Source organism: Lacerta agilis, chromosome 2, assembly GCF_009819535.1.
Source record: "Lacerta agilis isolate rLacAgi1 chromosome 2, rLacAgi1.pri, whole genome shotgun sequence".
Classification (NCBI taxonomy): Eukaryota; Metazoa; Chordata; class Lepidosauria; order Squamata; family Lacertidae; genus Lacerta; species Lacerta agilis.
Genome location: NC_046313.1, coordinates 93,440,165 through 93,461,553, shown reverse-complemented (window position 1 = coordinate 93,461,553; position 21,389 = coordinate 93,440,165). Strand labels below are relative to the sequence as shown.

Sequence of the window (21,389 nt, the reverse complement as noted above, 5' to 3'; positions counted from 1 at the left end):
CTCTTCATATATGATATTCCAGAATATGCAAATTTCTGGACAGTTCCACCACATATTATGTAGGACCCATTTTCTCTGTCACATCTCCACCATGGGCGATCTGTTCTTATACATTTTAGCGAGCTTTTCTGGCATTTGGTGCCATCTGTACATCATCTTTAATATATTCTCTCTAAGGTTATAACAAGCAGTGAATTTTATATCCACCTGCCACAGCTTTTGCCATTGTTCCATGAGAATATTATAACCTAGGTCCTGCGCCCATCTCAACATTACTGATTTCACTTGTTCTTCCTTAATCTCCCATTCCAATAAAAGATCATAAATACGTGAAATATACCTCCCTTTACTCTGTATTAGCTCTTCTTCAAATTTTGAATTTTCTTTTGCAAGACCCATTTTTTTATCCATAGTAAACCTTTGGTGAATTTGAAAATATTGAAGCCAGTCCAATAAGTATTCTTTAACTTCTTCATATTTTCTCAGATGCCACTCATTTTTTTTTCTAATAACATTTGATATGTGGCCCACATTCCCTCCATGTTCATTTTTTTTTTACTGTTATTACCTCTACTGGTGAGGTCTACAGGGGTATCTTAGGTTCTAATATTCCTCTGTACTTCAACCAGATCTTATATAATGATTTCCGTACTAGATGCTTCAAAAAAAACCAACCAAACAAAAAAAAAACCTGTGTACCTTTAGTTTATCATATAACAGACAGGAGTGCCAACCATACCGATTGTCAAATACATTAAAAATAATGTGATGTCGGGGACTGGACTGAGGAGGAATGATGGGAACCCCCCTCTTCCTGAACCTTCCCAAGAAGAGGAGGACAGTATAGAATTACAACAGCGGTTTGCAGAAGGTCAAAGCTCAGAGGCTGCAGAGGGGAGAACCTGGGAAATATTGGGAGAGCAGCAGGAAGAAGAAGCACCAGGGGAGAGACAGCTGATTGTAGAAAGCATTCCTGATCCCCCACCCCATTCCAGGACCCGGCGTGCTTTGAGAGCAGTAGAACAGAAAGCTCAGAGGCAAAAAGCACAGATAAGCCAGCGCTGGGATGATGTAGAATAGTAGAGATTCCCTGAAGCCTGACACATGGATTTAATGCAGGGGTCAGCAAACTTTTCCAGCCATGAGCCGGTCCACTGTCTCTCAGACCATGTGGTGGGCTGGACTATATTTTGAAGGGGGGGGGAGGAACGAATTCCTATGCCCCACAAATAACCCAGAGATGCATTTTAAATAAAAGCATACATTCTACTCATGTAAAAGCATGCTGATTCCCAGACCGTCCGCGGGCCAGATTGAGAAGGCGATTGGGCCGCATCCGGCCCTTTGTCCTTAGGTTGCCTACCCCTGATTTAATAATGTAACATATACATTCACCCTACGTCTATTTTGCAGGGAAGTGTCCATTTCCAGAGTTGCCATTTCTTAATTAATAATTATTCTTCAAACACGTTTATTGTTCTTCATGGTTCTCTACAACAGGAACTTGAGATGCAGGCTCGAGCACACGGACTCTCTATCGTGCCGTCCACGGGCCTTTGCTCGCCCGAGATGGTGAACCGGCTCATCAAGCAGGAGCCCGCCGTCGACAACTGCAGCCAAGAGGTCCTGCAGCGCCACCCCGACCTGTCTTGCACAACCACTCTTGACCTTACCGATGGCACCATCACTTTCAACGACAGCCTAGCCAATGTGACTGAGTCAGCTGCCGGCACTTACGCTGTCCCTACGAAAATGGGCTCCAAACTGGAAGACATCTTGATGGACGATACCCTCTCTCCTGTCGGGGTGACCGACCCGCTCCTTTCTTCATTGTCTCCCGGGGCGTCGAAAACAAGTAGCCGAAGGAGCAGTGTGAGCATGGAGGAATCTGATCACGCTTGCTAGTGAATGCAAAGTAGAAAGGCTCTTCGCGGACTTCTTTGTTTCTTGATCAGTAGATTAAGTAATTTGCTCTGTTTTCTTAATAACTATCTTTTAATATAAATCTTCAAATAGCCCAGTGTATGTGACTTTTTTAATGTTTGCAGAGACTTGTATATTTTATTTTAAAACTACCAATGCTTCCAAAGTATTGTACTGCATCTGTGAACCAGATTCGCCCAAGAGCTCCAAAGTGAGCTCATGCTACTTGAAAGCAATAGAGTTAGACTGATCGCCAAGTCCATGATCCACAAAAGGTGAAACTTCCTGTATAACTGTAAATGATACCCATTGACGTGGAAATGAAACGTAGGAGAATGTAAAGAAACCAAAAAAAAAAAGGACTAGCTTTGTAAAACTTTTTTTTGTGTTGACTTAATAGTGCCTCCTTTTAAAGATACAGTACTTGTTAATCCAATTTAATCTTTCCCAAGGCATTAAATATAATATGTATGTCAGCGGGTCACCTGTACAGAAACTAACTCACGGTGATCTCAAACAAAGTACAAGCTAGAATGAAGGAGGGAGAGACACAGAGAGATATTCAATGACATTGACATGTGATTATTTTTGTTCTGGTCTCCGGTGAGTGGACAACCTTCAAAATCATGGTTCAGGGTTTGTTTTTTTTAGAAATCACTTTTAATCATGGCAAGAAATCTATACTGGTGTTTTAACAATGCAAGACTGGTGAATATTTCAAGCTCTTAACAAAAAAAAAAAAACTTAGTACCTTCTGTCAATTGGATATAACCAATTGGATTTTGTTTATTTTTTAAAATTGCATTGTACAGTTACCTGATTTGCATGAATTTTTCACTTTTTTTTCATTCTGAGTACATTTGTATTTTATTTGTAAGAATATGCCTCTAGTTATCACAATGATTTTATTTTTAACATTTTAAAACCCTGCAAAGGGGGTTGTTCTGCATTCTTTGTACACACTTCAAAGCAAGCTTTTGTGCAGGTTCCTGTCTTTTCAAGAGTGGTTTTGTGACTATTTTATATATTACAGTCTCACTTGGAATAAATGTTTTGACACCGACAGAGCTTTAAATCATAGTACAGATTTAGGTCTAGTTAACAAGACGGTGCTCTGTATAAAAAAAAGGAAAAAGGAAAAAAAAAAAACCAACCCCAAACTTAACGTATTTATTTTTAGTGATACAGGACAAATAGAAATATGCTTGAGAAACACGGTTGCTATATCCTTTAGTGCGCTGTTAGATTTTTCAGGTTCAAAGAGGATTTTACTATATCTGCAGGTATTAACTGTTACTTGATCCCAACGTTGTCAAGTTTAACCATGCAACAGTGTTGTTGTGAGAGCATGTTCCGTGCATTATCTACTCCAGCGTAGTCCTATGCAATAACAGTAGTGATACTTGTATGATTGTCATGCCTAAATACAGTGGTTGTGTGGTCTTACTAGTTGAGCAAGTGATTGGCTTCCCGCCCTAGCAGCCACACAGCTGACTTGCAAATGGCAGGGAAGCATATCTCATTCAGAGTGAAGTGCCTTAAATTTAGCCGTAGTCTCCGTGAACTAGCACTGACTGAAGTGTGTGACCTAAGACGGTTTGGGAGAAGGGGATCACTGATGGTGGCTGATGGGTGGGGCACAGCGCTCGTGACCTGAAGCAAGAGCACCCAAATCTTCACCCAAGCCTGTGCGAATTCTGACACTATTTCCAGACATCCTGGACTTCTTTTCTGCTCCAACTTTGTTTCTGTGCTTTGGAAACCCGAGCTGTAGGCAGCTAGGGTGAAAGCATGGCGACGATCAGGATATGTTATGGTAGACGAGTCTCAAAGGCAAACAGCTGCTGTCTAGTTTGGTTAAACATCTGTGAAACCACTAAGGCCAAATCATGCTCCTTTGTAAGTGCACCACTAACTTGGGGGAGCAAGACCTGGGCCTCATCTCTGCAACGCCAAGAATCCACATAGACCCGTCTTCCCTAAGCTGGCTCCCTCCAGATGTTTTGGACTACAACTTGCATCAACCAGCATGGAGTTGTAGTCTAAAACACCTGGGGTGCACCAGGTTGGGAAAGGCCATTGTAGACAAAAAAGAGAGAAATAATCAGAGGTGGGAACTCTGGTTTGAAGGAACAGGAAGGCATTTTCTCCTAACCTCAAAATATATTCCGGCTCAATAATTGCATGTGGTAGGGGTCTCCCCTCCAATTTGGCTATTATCTGGCCAGTGATCACAGATGGTCACAGATGACTGTTAATGTAGGACTCAAAATTTGAACTGCCTTAGTGCTGACAGCACAATCCTAACCATGCCTGCTTGGAAGTAAATCCAGCTAAATGGGGCTTACTCCCAGGTAAGCGTGATTGGGATTGCAGTGTTAGCTTTCACAGCAAGTTAAGAATCCCGATCTGTAGCTTGACCTGGTCAAGTGGGTGTTTGGCCCATCATTAGCAATGTGGTGCAAATTACAGCTCATGAAAGGTCTGTTGCCATCTACAAGCAATGGAGTACTTGTGGTCTTCCAGATGTTCCAGCTCCCATCTTACTAGACCTCTAGCCATGCTAATGGAGCTGGAATCTAAGAACACCTGGAGGACTGCAGACCCCCAGTCCCTGAGGCATACTAGCAGCTGGAAGCTAGTTAGAATTTCAGTGTGGAAAGGAAGCTTATTTCCCCACCCCCCCACCCCGATATGGGAGAACTGGGTTCAAATTTTATCCCAGCTATAGTCTGCTTCAGTGAAGTCTTGATCCTTAACAATGCAAGTGGCTTGTATCTTTAGAAGTAAAAAGTAGAGAACTACAGCTGTGTGTACCCTGTACATATTAGCTTTTCTATATCTTGGCTTCTTCTTTTTTACTTCAATGCAAACCATGTAAAATATGCACAATAGGCAAGCTTACATATTTGCTTGTTTTGCACAATCTGTTATGTTTCATTTGTCATTGGAACAAGGTGTCCACTTTAAGTGGGCACGTTGAAGCTCAGACCTACCCACATCCCTGCTCCTCAGAACACTGGACATCCTTTCCCAGGCTTCAGGCATTATTTATTTTTTCACACGGTCAAGCCTGTCTTTGCACAGCAAGGACTAGAAACTTGTTTTTAACTATGATAACAACAGCAGCCTAAGATTTTTTTAGGTTGCTTTGTATCATGTTTAGGTGCCATAGTCTGTGATTGCAAATACAAAGCCCTGATTATAGTAGTAATAACAATTCAGTTAAGAAAAGGTTTGTTTCCAGGGTTCAACTAAGCAGTGTTTTTGGATAAAAAAATAAAGGTTCAGTGTACCACTTGGGTCCTGATAAAATTGAACCCTACTCTGTGACTGAATTGCAAGTGTGCTTTGCCATGGCACATCTGGAAATGCAAACTTCCTAGTATAGGTTTCTCTTGAATCAGATTTATGGCTCTTTTCAGCTGGATCATGCATTTCCAAAATCCCTTGGGCTTTCTCAACATTGCACATCAACATTCTCCTTGGTTACATTGTTTTTCTCTCTCCTCAAATTATGTTTGGAGCACCTCTGTTTTCAAGGTGTAGTTTTCATATCACCCACATCGAAATCTCTTGGCGTGAGTAGGACTTCCAGAATTGCAAGCTTGGAATTAAAGTCTTGAATGAAGCCGTTTTATTTGTTTTATTTCGAACCAAGAGCTGCAGAACTGACAGGCCTTAAGGTGTGGTGCTTTTACAGGGGAAGAGATGCTGGAGACACTTGCTAAGTGGTAGGAAATCATGGAGTGTGTGGCTGCTCTTATATTTCTTCAAACCACAATGATTACACAAGCCCAGATGCCCAAACCGGGGAGCGAGTCATGACACGGCTAGCTAGGTACATGGAGTACCAAGCAATTTTAACTGTTGCCAAAACCGTGCAGGACATATTAGTGCCATGAACATGTTCCTTACTACTTTTAGATAGATAGATAGATAGATAGATAGATAGATAAAGCAATATTAACTCTGATGCCTATAAAGCCTTTAGGAAGCATATATGGAGAAAAATAAACAAAGCAAAGCACAAAATAATGCACTTACCATTTTTATTTTTATTTTTTTGGACATAAAATGCACTGGTGAAAAATGGAAATTGATGGTATCAAAGGCCTCTGTATCTTGAAAAAGTGACATAAATGACTGCCTCTTGTTCTGGATGCTTAGTACCATGCTGTTAGTGATCTTTTCACCTGCTGTCGGCCACAGCAATAAGTTGTGTATGGTCCATCGCACTGTAAATTATGGATCAATATTAATGTAAGCCAATTAAATAATTTGAACTGTTCCTAATAGATGGATTAAAGTGTTTGGTTTTTCGCACAACGGCTACATAATTTGTGCACGGTGCAAATGAAATACTTAGCGTTATGTGAACCAATGGACTGTGTGTTCCAGCTTTGTGTGAGTTTGTGTGACAAATGAAGCATCGGGCTGAAGAAGAAGGGGCCGGCTTTGTTCCCGCATCATCTCTCCTGTGACTTCTTGACACTGTCTTCCCTTGGATCCATTTAACTGACAGCTTAGCACACCGTACAGAACCTTTCTCATGCAATCCTTTTTATAGTATTTGAAAGCAGTATATGCTGGTAATGCTTTTAAAGTTCACACTTGAGTTTGTGGTGTGTGAGGGTGCTAGCCTTCGGCCTAAGCAGCTGCTTGCACCCCTCCCACTCGCAAATTATCCAGACCCCTTAAGTGTCCTGATTTAGTTGGGACATCACGGATTGGCAGAAGCCGCCCCAGCTTCTGTTCCCAATCCTGAATGTGCTGGTCGTGCCAGAGCGAAGGACCAAGAGAAGGAGGCGGATGACCTGCTAGAAGGTAGGCCCTGGCCTGCACCGCTTCTCCCAACATGGCACAGGCTGGGTGCTGCGGAGGAGGACAACTAGAAAAAGGAGGGAGGGGGTGAGTGAGGAAGGGGTTGGTGGCAGGTAGGGGACAAGGGACAGGGTCAGCAGGTTGGGGGCTGCCCCAAATTGCCCTCCCAAAATGTTGGGAGGGGGAGTATGAATTATCCCATTGTTTCAAGTACCCAGACTGAATTCGGGGGGGGGGGGGGGCTTGCTTCTGAGTAGACAAATGAAGCCTTGCACTGCATGTTATAGAAAGCTGGATTGCTTTGGTGCAGAGTGGAGAAAGCACCAAGACTTTTAAAACATGCCCAGTTTAACCCTCACTGCATTGTAACAGCTCTGTAGTCTTCGCCCCTTCCCTGAAGTGCTGCGTGTTTTGCATCTAGATAGAGACGAGGCCCTTCCACATTTTCTTCTCTTGAACTGCAGGGTTTTTTTCATTGCTCGGTGTTTAGCAGCTTCCAAATCCTAACCAGGCCACTCTCTCCAGACCACCTTCTGCTCACCGGCTCTGCTTTGCAACAACAAATGGTTTTGCCTGCCCAGAATGGGTCCTTGAACTCTGGTAATACCTTATGCATTTTGGGGGTGGAGGATAGCGCTCTCTCTCTCTCTCTCTCTCTCTCTCTCTCTCTCTCTCTCTCTCTGTGTGTGTGTGTGTGTGTAGATTAGCCTACTGTAAAAAGGTAATAATTTGCACTCATTGCTCCGTCAACTTTTGCTTGTGGCCCTGGCTGTCATTGGACATTTGGGGGGGGGGGGAATGAACGAATTCCTATGCCCCACAAATAAACCAGAGATTCGTTTTAAATAAAAGCACACATTCTACTCATGTAAAAACACCAGGCAGGGCCCACAAATATCCCAGTGATGCATTTTAAATAAAAAGACACAATCTACTCATGTAAAAACACGCTGATTCCTGGACCGTCTGCGGGCCGGATTTAGAAGGCGATTGGGCCGCATCTGGCCCCCGGGCCTTAGTTTGACTACCCATGGTCTACCATGTCCATATGCAAGAGGGCAGGGCTGCTGCTCTTATAACAGTTGTGTAGAAGAGAGGTGCAAGTTTCAGCAGGTGCAGCTTGTCCCCTTTTTGCATCAGGCCACCCTATCCCCGAATCTCCTGGGGTGAAGAACTCCTAGACACAGAGACATGCTCAAGAAACAACAACAAAAATAAATCATTCAAGGATCCAGGTCACCCAGTTCGTTGAGGGTTCCTCATGTAACTTCATGCCAACACTTGGATCCCAAAGTAATTTCTAATACTTGAGTGCACTAGAATTACCTCAAATAATTGTGTACACTGTAGAAATGCACCGGAATTGCAGTTCCACAGATGTGATTCCAAAACTGAATTCGAGTCTGCCTAAAAATAAGAAAGCCTTCTTGCTGCTAATGCACTTTTTTTTTTTTGTTTCACGTAGGTTCATTTGTGCCACCTGGTGGGCTCAGGCCAGTATTACAGATGCATGGTGCAAAATGTTGGGCAAAGCGAGAAATGGGTACAACCTTTTTAACCGTATGAAATACATCCAGGAGACCCAAATCTTGGCACAGAAACTGCTCATTTTTTATGGGTTTGAAAAAGCCCCATGGCACAAACCAACTGCCATCTTCCAGAGCACCGTATAAGTTGTAATTAGTAGTTATAATTATTCATGATTTTGTTCCACTAAACAACTAGTGGAAACTAGTGTTGGCTGTGTAATCTAACACTGACTACTGATACAATTCTATTCAAATTAATACACAATTAAAAATGCCACCATCTTGCTTGGAGGACATTAAAAACAAGCCTGAATGAGTAATTTGAGTAGAACAATGAGCAGCAGTGTGTTGAGTACATATGAGCAGTAGGTTGGTGACTTCTGACTTAAATGGCAGCTACATATGTAACAGCCGGGGGGGGTGGGGGGAGCAATATAGAAAGCGTCCAACAACTGAGTTCATTCAGAGTGCTAAATCCCTCCGCGTCATCATATATGAGATATATGAGTGTATTAGAGAAGGCCAGGTTGAACCAGCTGGTTTCTCAATTCGTTTACCTGCCTTTTGCTCCCAGTGGAATTCCCAAAGCCACAAACCGGTAAAAAGCAAATTCTACTTTGCCCATGGTTCTTGAGAAACGGCTGCTACAATCAGACAAATGATATCAATCTGGGGCAACCAGAATTGGGGGTCTTAATTCCTGGAATTAGTTCCTCAGGCGGGTGGTTGCTAGTGAGCCATGGGACTGGTAGGGGAGCAAGGCAGGGAGACCAATAGTGGGTGGAGCCAGAGCCAATGACAGACACAGCCGGGAATAGAACTGAAGGAGCAGTAATTTGTACTACTTATGTCTTTATTTCAGTTACAGGTGGGTAGCCGTGTTGGTCTGCCATAGTCGAAACAAAATAGAAAATTCTTTCCAGTAGCACCTTAGAGACCAACTGAGTTTGTTCTTGGTATGAGCTTTCGTGTGCATGCACACTTCTTCAGATACACTGAAACAGAACACTTCTTCAGATACACAGAAATTTCTGTTTCAGTGTATCTGAAGAAGTGTGCATGCACACGAAAGCTCATACCAAGAACAAACTCAGTTGGTCTCTAAGGTGCTACTGGAAATAATTTTCTATTTTATGTCTTTATTGATTGCTTGGTTGCAGTCATGTCCCACATTTTCTCCAGGGAGTTCGAGGTGAGGTCCATGGTTCTCCCCACTTCTCATTTAATCCCCATAATAACCCTGTGAGGTAGGTTAGGCTGAGAAGCAGCCCAAGGTAAGCTTCTTGGCCAAGTGGGGATCTGAACCCTGGATCTCAGGTTGTGGTTTAGCATTCCACACGCTGGCTCTCTACTTGGAGAAAGGATGCAAATTTTCACAATATGCGCAGCTCAAGGTACAGCCAAGCTTTTATTGGAGGGAAGTCAGACGGGGAGTAGGAATGACCGTGGGTGGCAGGTAACTGACGTGCCTGAGGCTTTAGTTGAAGGTAGATCTGTGTTTGCGGGCTTGGCCCAGCATGCCAGGTTTGTTATTTCTGTTGCACGTTGCAGCTTTGCATAATTTCTCTGACAAATGCAGAACTAATGTGACATCCACACACCACATTAGATTAGTTCCATATGATCAGTTCTAATCCAATGAAGACCCAATGAAATTCATGTTGCTCTAATGCGAACCGTGATTTAATACTCCAATTTGTAAGTACTTTTGTCTGGATGTATCATGTAATTTGCAGCCTCAGCTCAAGACAGACAGCGGCTGAACACTGAGCACAAAACTGCCTGATTTATATCTGGCTGGAAGAAGGGTGGGGGGGGGTTGACAATCCCCCCCTCTCCTTGACAGCTCCCTTAAAAAGCTACTCTAGGGGGTGGGGACCACCACCCCTTGAATGAACAGTGTGAGAGAGGCTAGAGCTGCAACACTAAAGGCCCAATTTCTAGTCTAGACTAAGTGTACATGTGGGAACTCTAGCAGTGCACCGTCTGAGGAGCACAGCTGACTGCTATGGATATATGGAATGAGGCACTCCCATAAGGTAATCTGATTTATACCTGATTTTGTGAACTGTTTGAAAGTACTCCTAATAATTTTATCCTCTCCTGCTGATTTTACCGTATCCTACATCCCTGCCAAATGCTCTTCAGTTCATTATATCAATCACCCCCTCAGTCCTTATCTCTTAGTCATGAATTATCCACTCTGCCTTGTCCCTGGGCTCTGTTTCCCCTCTCTGTGCTATTGGGAAGACTTCACACCATCCTCCATGCACCCCCTCTCTCCCCATGGGATCGCTTCAGCATTTTAGCAGGAGAAGCGTGAAGCTGCCCCTATCTGCTGGCTTAGGGTTCAAGCCAAGAAAGCAGCAGCCCCCCTCCACCCTCCAACCCCGCTGAACTACTTCAGACTTACGGCAGAGTTGGTTGAACCTCCCCATCTCCTCTCCTTTCCTCCAGAGAAAGGTAGAACCTCAAATCTCAGTAGCATTTCAGGCTGAAAAGCCAACAGGATTAATAAGATAGTCTGCTTCCTTAATAGTCTCAGGCGAGTTTGTCAAATGAACTCCTTAAACCTCAGATGACCTTTGGAGATTTAATGAAAGCTACAAAATACAATACAGTACAATGCACATAAGAAGCAGCATTTGTGGAGAGGAAAAAATGCATACAATCAGCCACATGACTCTTGTATCTCAGCATGTTAAAAGAAGCTCATCAGAAAAAGTGCCACAAACATAGCTCAGGCTGCTTGCTCTCTTTACTTTGAATTGCATAAGCTACTGAATGCAGGAGGCGTCTACTCTGTACGCATCTTCTACACAAATCACCGGTTACAGGAAAGCACAACAAAATGCCTCGAAATGGAAATGCTTCCTTACTACAAAATCAGATTAATCGCATTCCTCAGTGCAAATCTGGAACCCCAAATTGACAAGCCGCCTGTTAGATGTCAAACTTTTCCTCGTGAAGACTTGGATGGTGAATTGGATTGAACTGAATAGCAATTCACATAATAACTCCGAGACAGACTGCGAGGTGTAGAACAAAAATTGGAAGAAAGACAGCAAAGAAACTATAAACGAAAAGAAAAGATGGAGTCTACATTGCTAATCTAAAAACATTCTTTAACTACAATAGTTAGTTCTTCAGTTGATGGTTGTTGCGAAAGTTTGGGAGTGGCCCAAGCAGTATCGAGGGAGTAGAGTTGTTTTTTTTTTTGCCAATTCTGTCATATGTGAACCAGGAAGACTACCTGAGGCAGGTAGATGACATGGTTCTTTCCATGCTACAGTGGTACCTCGGGTTACAAACTTAATTCGTCCCAGAGGTCCATTCTTAACCCAAAACTGTTCTTAACCTGAGGTGCGCTTTCGCTAATGGGGCCTCCTCCTGCTGCCATGCTGCCGGCGCTCGATTTCCGTTCTCATCCTGGGGCAAACTTCTCAACCCGAGGTACTACTTCCGGGTTAGCGGAGTTTGTAACCCGAAGCGTTTGTAACCCGAGATACCACTGTATTGGCATTGCTTCTCTCAGGAAGTCTCCCCATTTAACCTGATCAGATGGGGACTGCAACCAACCATGCTATAAGGATTAGTCCAGGCATGTCCAACCAGTAGATCGCGATCTACTGGTAGATCCCCAGCTGACCCTGGTAGATGGCGAGGACCCTTATTGATCGTGGGATTAAACAAAGTTTACCAAAAGTTAATAAATAAAAGCTGAAGAACTCTGGGCAATCCTACCCCCCAAAAAGCTCAACAACTCTGGGCAATCCACCCACCCCACGTGCGCTTCTCCTCCCTCCAATGACAATGGGTAGATCACTGCCAGTTTTTTATACTGGGAGTAGATCGCAGTCTCTTGGGAGTTGGACATGCCTGTTCCCAAGAGCCAGCTTGGAGAAGGAGGAAGAAGGAGTAGCTGGTGGTATTTCATTCTGGATTCATGTTGTTTGCCATACTTCTTGTAGACAGGTATTGGGATTTTGCCAAATGGTTGGTCCTTCAACGGTGCCCATTGGCTGTTTATCTGAATTCCCAATTTGCCTGTTGCACTGGTGTTTTCATCTGCTTCCATTATATTCATGCTTCTGCAGAGGTGTTTTTGCATTCACTGGTCCAGAGAACGTAAGCCCTCTCCAGGGTTTCCTCACTGATGTCGTTGAATATATCTGGAAAGCAAAAGTTCTAATCAGTAATCCAAAATAGTGCCAAACTAAGATTTGTACAGTTATCTAGTTTCTTTTTGTTTCTGGTAATTTAAGCAGTTTTTTGTGTGTGTTTAAGTTCTGTATTTGCAGTGTGAGTGTGCGCATTTTTGCCCTGAGTAAACATTTTGTGAATGCTTAATTGACCATAAAATATATATCATTATTTAATCCATGGTCTGCAGCTAAGTTTGTTCACTTCCTTGAGTGCTGCTTGGCTATGTGTGCATTTTGTGTTCTGTCCATGGATTCACTGGCGATCCTTGGACTCTCCTCCGTATTGCCCACTGTGGTTAAATGTCTTCTGAATGCTTACTTCCTTTAAAAAAAAATCAGAGAGCTATGCATGTGACTTATTGGGCAGTTTGCAGATAGACTTGTCCTGTTTGCATCTTCTTTGTAATCACTCTTAGTTCTTGCTTTGTGCTTGTGACATGGTTCTGTTAGGTAGAGCTAAGGTGGCTTCAGGGGTGGGTGCTATCACTTGATGGCAAGGGACTCACAACTATCTGCAGTGCTTGTACATCTTTGAACAGGCATGGGGAACCTGTGGTCCTCCTTGTCTACAACTCCATCATCCCTGATCATTGGCCATTCTGGCTGAGGCTAATGGGAGTTGGGACCTGGAGAGCCACAGGATCCCTGCCCCTGTCTTAGATGAAGAAAACATTTTCTGTCAGCTGTTCTTCCTGGCTCTTTCAGATTGCCCACTATCAGAATTTTGTCTTTCCAGACTTGCTAACCTTAATCCCAAGTAAGTGTGCACAGGGTTGGAGCCTAAGTCTGGTTTTGTAATGGGAATTACACATGCTGCTTAAATGCTTTTGATACCCACTAAGCTTTACAAAGGGAATTAGTCAACCCTAATGCAATTACTTGAAGTTGCCTGTTTAATTACATCTTGGAGGTTGTATAATAATTCTGGTGGTTGTATAATATCTGAAGGAAATGCTTTGTCATAGTTTATTAAAAGGTTGTAATTAAAAGGGGAACCCAATTAAAACTATAAGCATGGAACTGCAAATTGTGTGACGGGCATGCTAATGTATTATACTACATCCCTTTTGTGGGGTTGCAATGGTTGAGACTTCAGGTGCAGAGGTTTCTCCCCACCCCCACCCCCACCATTTCCCTCTTCCCACAAACACTGCCAGTGTAAAAAAAGAAAAAAAAAGAACCAAGATTAGAACTCTGTTGGAACTGCTCTGGAGTGAGTGGTTTCAAGACTGCAACCAGAGTTCCAGGAGAAAAGGTCTGGCAAGAGCCTATTCATATATTTGCTAAATATATTTGCTAAATATATGAACACATAATGCAGTGCATCGAAAAGTTCCTCGTGAGCAGAGCTGGCTCCAGGTTTGAGAGGGCTTCTCCTGGGGGGCCCTTTCCTCCCTCATTGGGCATGTGTGGGTGGTACTTGGCCCACACATTCTCTACGTTGGCCCAGACACATCCTTGATGGAAGATAACAGTAAGACATCTACTCTATCATCTATCTATCTATCATCATCATCATCTGTCTGTCTGTCTGTCTCTATCATCTATCTATCTATCTATCTATCTATCTATCTATCTATCTATCTATATCTATCTATCTATCTATCTATCTATCTATCTATCTATCTATCTAATCTATCTATTTTACACATTGCTTTTCACTCTGTTGCTCCACATCCTGAGCCTTTAGAATGGTCTGGACTTCAGAACGAAATACAAACAATATTGTGTTTTAGAAAGAAGCATGCCATTCTCAGCTTGCCCTTAAAGCAGATGGCCCCAGCAATGACTCACCTGCTGTTCCTAGTCCAGTTGGGAGAGGCATTCTCATGTGCCCAGCGCTGTGCTTCAATCTTTCCGTCAAGGCCTTTTTGATAAGATGCCATGTGCATTTCTTGTGCCACACCGGGAGCTCCAAAGCGACCATGCACTGAATGATTTGAGCCTTCTCGCTGTCGCTCAAAAATCCCTTCACATGGGACAGGTAAGTCATGAAAGCCATATCAATATTCACAGCTTCTCCGTGCATCAGCGTTGGTAAAACTCTCTGAAATGAAGGACGCACAAGCATTGATTATAGCATATAGCATATCAATATGGTTGTGAGATTGGGAATTTAGACAGGAGAGGTTTCATGGGGCCAGAAGGATTGCAATAGTTCTTTGATAGCTCAGGGGCAACATTGCTAGATATGTAATGTCTCAAAGAGGAGAGGAAATGGTCAGAGAATATGACTCACCCATATTCCCTCCCCTTGCCAGGGGGACGTGGCAAGCTAGAGAGTGCAGAACAAAAAAATGCAGTTGTGATCTAGAGAAGGTGACTCAGAGAGTTGAGTTTGGACTCTGTAAGCTAGCAATGTTTGAGGGCTATGTGTTGTCTCTCTGGAGATTTGATGTGCGAACAGTGGACTTGCCCATTGGTGTGTTTAACCTGTGTCTACACCTATGGTCAATCTGTACATTTGTAAATAAGCCCAAACATGTCAAAATGCCATAAACCTCCTTCCAAAGGAAACCAATGTCTGTGATATTAAGGGAGAAGGCAGGAAATGCTAACCCAGCCCCCTGTCAAACACCTCATATGATAATTGCATGTATGGGGGAAATGGGGCTGTGGCTCCCATCAGATGTCAAACAGATAACTACACAACTTACTGAAGTCACCTGAAGGCAGGCCCTGTATTGGGAAGTTTTTAATGTTTGATGTTGTGCTGTGGTTTTATTATGCTGGAAGCCACCCAAAGTGGCTGGGGCAACCCAGTCAGATGGGCGGGGTATAAGATAATAATAATAATAATAATAATAATAATAATAATAATAATAATAATAATAATAATTTCACTTGTACATGTGATTGTCATGTGTAGAGTGCTTCCTGCTGAATATTTTTGGTTATATAAAAGCAAAGGGTTGGGTTCAGTTAAATAGTTGCACTAGCGGGAGCCAGAGCTAGGACTTCTGCTTTGCCCCCTCCCCTCCCCTTGTGCCCCCACAACTAGCTCCGGGGGGGGGGGGCTCAGGAGAACCCCCAAAATAGTGCACCGGGGAGGCAAGGGGGGATCTTTTCACCTGGCAAGCAGAAATCCTTGCGCTTACAGAACAATCATAATAGTTTGTGACACTAAGTTCCACCCAATGGCATCACACACTTCAGGGTACAAGTAGTGATATGTCACAAGCTGAAAAATGCAAAAGCGTGCAATTAAGATATTATTATTGTAAGCCCATTGGGTGGAAAGACAGGATAGAAATGTTCTTCGACAATAAATATGCCATCTCCTCCTCACCATTTCCAGTTCTGGGCTTATAAGGTGGCCAAAATCAACCAGCCTGTTCAGATCATCTTCCCACAGATTTGGGGCAAGCTCTTCCAGCATGGTTTCTATGGCAATTCGGGTTGTCTTCAGTGCAGCGTCACCATGGTCAACTAAGCCGCTGTGCGACTGGAACTTGGTATCCAGTAAGAATTTCCCATGACTTTTCAGCAAGTCAAACAGACCCTTGTGTTTCATTAGTGCCATCTTGAACAAAAAGAAAGAAAGAAGGGTTGCAGTGGACTGAATGAGGGTAGTAGAATAATGCCAGGAAGAAGCTTGCTTTGAAAGCATGGACCTCACACTGTAGACATAAAACAGAGACTGAGTAGATCTCAGAGATGATCACAGGCAATTTGAGTGGCTTTAGCATGCACATAAAGTTTATATTTTGGGAGTGAAAGTCAGTCACAGGAGAAATGGAAGCAGCAGTTTTGTTCTGTAGACATTTCACCCAAATATATGGGACAGATGCTAAGACATTGGGCAGAGTCTGATTAAGAAACAACAAAGGTACAGATAGAGGGAAGGAGGGTGATGTGCTCTCTGTGTAACAGTTGACATGCAGTGATCCAAGGAAATGAATGGAGTGGGTTTTGTGGGGAGACTCTGAATATGTAAAAGATAAGCAGTGAATGCAGGAAGGGAGAAGATGTTTGCAATACAGGGAACAGAATATAAAAAGCAAGGTAGCGGCATTGAGAGTGACTCTGGATATGCAAGAATTGGGGAGGACAAGATCAGACAAGACTTGTGCCATAGCTAAGTGGTACAGTGCATAGTTGGCATGCTTGAGGTTCTAAATTTAATCCCTGGCATCCCTGGCAAAGAAGTCAAGGTAAGAAGGCTGGGAAAGACCCAAGCCTGAAGTCTTGGATTGCTATTGCCAAGTAGTTGATGGGGGTGGGGACACTCACCTGTACTCCTGTCGCCTGTATCACTGCTGCTTAATGGGAGATAGAGGGGGAGCGAAAAGACAGTGGGGAAGTTGTTGCAATGCACATGCACTGGCGGAGCCAACCTGGTGTTTCTGCTGGTGTGTTTGCACCACACTAACCTCACTGCTGCTTCTCCCTTCCTCGTATACCTCCTGGAAAGCAGTAGCAATGTGCATGATGGGAGGTCTGTTACCAGTCAGAAAACACTGGGGGCTAAAGCAGGCTTCCTCAAACTCGGCCCTCCAGATGTTTTTGGCCTACAACTCCCATGATCCCTAGCTAGCAGGACCAGTGGTCAGGGATGATTGGAACTGTAGTCTCAAAACATCTGGAGGGCCGAGTTTGAGGAAGCCTGGGCTAAAGAGACAACCAATCAGCATAAGGCAGCTTCACGGGACTACATATTTCCATGTGTAGAGGGATGTGCATGGGAAGGGGTGAAAGGTGTTGTAAGCGCCACTTCAGGAGTAGCAGAGAGTTGAAGAAACAATAAATGAAAGAGGCCTGTCCTTCCAGTTTCCTCTTGAAGAGCCACATAGCAAAAATCACTGTGAGACAGACAGACAGACAGACAGACAGACAGACAGACAGACAGACAAACAAACAAACAAACAAACAAACAAACAAACAGGGAGCATCCGTGGAAATGAGCTTGCAAGGAGCAGAGAGTGTTTGAAAGCAGTTGGTGAAAGTGAGGAAGGAGTCTCTGCAGCAAAACCAACATACCTTTAAAATTTCCCCAAGTCCATTGGAGATGTGCTGGCGGGGGACTGTTTTGAGGAAGGCTCTGTCAAGGAAAGTGGCAACAGGAGGAACGTAGCTCCCGAGCTTGTTTTTGCACTGAAGGAAATTGACGCCGTTCTTTGCTCCAACGCTGGCATCCACGTAGGACAGGAGGGTGGTGGGGACACGAATGTAAGGGGTGCGCCTCCTGTAAAGCGATGCTGCCAGCCCCACAATATCCAGGCACGCCCCTCCACCAATTGCTATAATAGGCTCAGCACGCCTGTCGATGCCAAAGATTTGCACTTCCTGCAAAATATCAAGCACCAAATCCATGGATTTGGTCTCTTCTGTGGTGGGCAGGGAAAGGATTTTATACTGAACCAAGTTTGCTTCAAAATATTCTCTGACTGTGGTGCCATACAAGTCGTCGACCGTCTTATCGATTACAATGAAACGCCTCTGGGCCTCTTCGTTGTGAAGGGCTTTCTCCAGTTCCTTTGGATCTCTGATGTGCCCGTACAGCAATGTCTTGTTGGAGGGATCCAGGAGACCGCGTGTTTCCACCACCTTATAGCAAAGGTAGATAGGTGCTTCCACTGTCCAGGATATCTCTCCATCTGAGACAGTTTCAGATCTGTTAGGGAATTTTGAGGATGGGGTGTGTGTGAGTAGTATGGGATATGCATTACTTTTGTCTACGGCTGAGCCAAAATGCCCTCCACAGTTTTCACTCTCACATTTGCACGTGAAAGGCAGAATCCATTTAATGGAGACCCTGCTGGAAATCAGACCCACACTTACCTTCAGTGACAGCAGCATCATTTCCTTTTAATCTTGTTGAAAAGCTATTCACACTGCCCTCTCACTGCCACCTTGGAGCTAGAAAGGCCCCTCCTCTGGCTGCCATTTTCTCTCCCTTGGAATGCACCTAGCATTATGAAACATCTAGATGTGGTGTCCTTCTAAAGAACAGAGGCACTTTTTTAGGGGGGGGAAACAAATGTGAACAAATGAGGGGTTGCCATTTCCCCCAATAAGCGCTCTTAGATTTCACTTCTCTCTCCTCTGCTAATTCTTTCTGTGGCTTTTCTAAAGCCTTGGGTTCTCTCTTTTTCTTTCCGTGGGGTCTACAAAATCACGTACAGAGGAAATAACATAATTCCCAGGGGGTACACCGTGGAGAACAAAATGGTAACCTCTCGCTACCATGAAAAGAAATACCTGATTTACCACAGCCATAAGTTGTAAGAAGACCCCCACCCCCAATTCCCCTCACAGAGCTACAATTCTCAGAGCGGTTTAACAATCAATCCCTCTTCCCAGGGAACTCTGGGAATCGTAACTCTGTGAGGGGAATGAGGGCTACCTAATAATTCTCAGCACCCTTAGCAAGCAAGAGTTTCCCCAGCATTCTTTGGGGGAAGCCATGTTCGTTTAAAGTGGTCTGCCTTAAATGGGTACCGCTGATGGGGCCTCAGTGTGATCTTTTATATATACCGGTATATTACTCTTCAGTTCGATGTCTTTTTCTGTCGCTATGCAGGGCAACAAAAGAAGGTGCCAACTTTTAAAAAGGCTGAAGTCAAGCAGCAGCTGGAAAGGAATGATTTGTTTTCTTTTGAATTTAGCATCTCTGTTTTTTTCTGCCTTGCTCCTGATGCTGTGTGTTGTCAGGTAATGGACAGGTGAGCATTGGTTTGGGCTAACCATGTCACAAGGCCAACTGGGGAGGCCTGGTGGGCCTAATTAGGTGCAGTGTAGTGGTTACTGTGTCAGACTTGGAAGTGGAGAGACACGCTTAAGAACCCAGCAGTGAAATTGACTGAGTGGCTGTGAGCCAGTCACCACCTCAGACTACCTTACCTCACAAGGTTGTTGTAAGCATAAAATTGCAAGTTGGCGGGGGAGCGGGGAATCAAACACATTATTTCTGTCATAAGTTCTGTGTAGCAGTCAAAGAATCTCTGTAGTTCACTCACACTGTTGCTGGCAAGGTTATACGAACAGCGTCATTGCACCGCTAGAACCTGACAGCTCCACAGTGGCTCGGAACGAACAGGAACCCAAGTGTGTTTCTACCTTTGTAAAATGCAGCCTAAAAATCTGTAACCGTGGATGGTCTACATCGAAATTCATCTTGATTCTACAAAGATGATTATGATCTTTACACAACTGCAAATATTGTGGAAATCTGCAATATGTGAAGTAATACATGGTTAATATTTAATGGTCACAAATGTGTTCTATTCCAAGAAGAAGGAGGTTGTCCTACACTCAAAGGTTAATTAACTGGAGAGATGACTTTCCTGCACAGAAAGCAACGTTTGTCCTTAGGGGGAAACTTGTCAGACATTCACCCATCTGTGACATTTTTTCCCCTTTAATGTTGCTGCAGGATGCAAACTTCACTTGGAAGTTTATGACAAATGCATTATGCTTTTTGATCAAGCTGGTGGTTTTTAGTATCGCTGTATTTGTTTTCCCCCATCTCTGGAGTTCATTACCCGTGTCTGTGGATTTGGAGATGTCTGCCATCGAAAAGCCCTTCTCCGTTCAATTCCCAACCCCTCCTCCAACCCCAATCAAATTCCATTTTAGCTCAAAAGACTTTCCAAGCATTAGAGAAAGCTTCAGCACAACAATGAGAGAGGCAACATCATTAAGTCATGCCACTGCAGTCTCCTTTTTTTGTGCCTTGGTACTTATGCTCAATCGAAACTGGTTTGTTTCTTATTCTGACTAGGCTGCAGATCCGACCATAGGCTGCTTCCACCCTGTTGAATTCAAAGGGTTGTCTCCAACTTCAGCCATGCTCAGATGGCTAAGAGACCTATGTACTCTAAACCTTGAGGGATAAATAGCTACCACTTATTACACAGTTGTTTGAGGACCTTACCACCCCGGCTACATTAAAGCATATTACATATAGGCATTAATCTTGCGTGGATACCTACTCGGACATATGGAAGGCTTATAATGTATGTTTAATTTTAATATTTGTGTGCTGAAGGCCAATGTATCCGCAGTGGGAGCTGGTGACGGTCTACCCATATTATCAGCATTGTTTATATATTATTATTTTGTTTCTTTCCATTTCTCTCTCTTCTTTAATTGTATTTTATCTTTTATCCTTTTCCTTGTTAAATTTGCAAATACAGAAAAAAAGATTAAAACGTTAACAAGAAGAAAACCCAGTACAATACTTACATTGAAATAAGCCCCATTGAACCCAGGGAGACTTCCTTCTGAGTAAACATGCCTAGGATTGGGCTGCATGTCAATATTGATATTGAAATTGAAAGCTTAGCAGTGACACTCGTCAGGACAATATATGAGAACAAATAATCTAGGCATCGACATCTAATACCTCAATGAGGCCATGAATGATTACTTAACCCAAATAAGAGGAATAGTGTATCTGTTGCTTCACATCACAGAGTCAGTATTGTACAAATAAAATGTCTGACGTTTTATTATGTTTTTATATTTTGCCGGAAGTTGCCCAGAGTATCTGGGGAAACCCAGCCAGATGGGCAGGGTGTAAATAATAAAAATTATTATTAGTAGTAACCTCATCTACTTACATTTTAGCCTGGGAGACCACGATCTCATTCTCAGCATCATGAATGATTTCATCTTTCTTGATTCGGCACCAAGTATTTCTGACCCGCACTAGCTGGAAGTCCGTTTGCTTGGAACCCTGTGTTCCAGATTTCATATCAGCCAAGAAGATCTCTTTGGACTGTGGCATGGTTGCAATGTCTAGTTCAAGAGGTGTCTGGTAAGAGGGGGACTTGCTGTTTGCTTATAAAAGCTCCACGGGGACCATAGTTTGGAATGGGAGGTGTTCCTTACCTGATGGAATGAAAAAGGTTGGGCTGGGGGGAATTACAAAACTATCATTACTTAATCTGTACACATGAAAGAG

General features: G+C 43.5%; 2 protein-coding genes across 8 annotated transcripts in view; one reads left to right on the top strand and one right to left on the bottom strand.

Annotated features, from left to right (window-relative positions):
- Positions 1 to 6,249, top strand: part of MITF (melanocyte inducing transcription factor) — a 145,655-nt gene extending 139,406 nt beyond the window's left edge. For all 7 annotated transcript variants that reach the window (XM_033141237.1, XM_033141236.1, XM_033141235.1 and 4 more), the window contains one exon: positions 1,501 to 6,249. In XM_033141237.1, the coding sequence (XP_032997128.1) occupies positions 1,501 to 1,905 (405 nt within the window). In that variant the 3' untranslated portion in view covers positions 1,906 to 6,249. The remainder of the gene's footprint in view (positions 1 to 1,500) is intronic.
- A 6,086-nt stretch (positions 6,250 to 12,335) lies between these two features.
- Positions 12,336 to 21,281, bottom strand: LOC117042947 (2-epi-5-epi-valiolone synthase-like). Its single transcript, XM_033142572.1, has 5 exons — positions 21,046 to 21,281; positions 17,462 to 18,095; positions 15,771 to 16,004; positions 14,276 to 14,528; positions 12,336 to 12,448 (listed from the first exon to the last, which is right to left on the bottom strand). The coding sequence occupies exons 1-5, from the start codon at positions 21,210 to 21,212 to the stop codon at positions 12,360 to 12,362; spliced, it is 1,377 nt and encodes a 458-aa protein (XP_032998463.1). The 5' UTR covers positions 21,213 to 21,281; the 3' UTR covers positions 12,336 to 12,359.
- Positions 21,282 to 21,389: the final 108 nt, after the last annotated feature.

Bases quoted from the DNA above. Each gene is read 5' to 3' on its own strand.
- LOC117042947 (XM_033142572.1), bottom strand. From the start codon at position 21,212: ATGCCACAGTCCAAAGAGATCTTCTTGGCTGATATGAAATCTGGAACA. The intron at 18,096-21,045 runs GTAAGTAGATGA...ATTCCCTAACAG, and splicing joins GTGGTCTCCCAGGCTAAAAT to ATCTGAAACTGTCTCAGATG. The intron at 14,529-15,770 runs GTGAGGAGGAGA...CCTTCATTTCAG, and splicing joins TAAGCCCAGAACTGGAAATG to AGAGTTTTACCAACGCTGAT.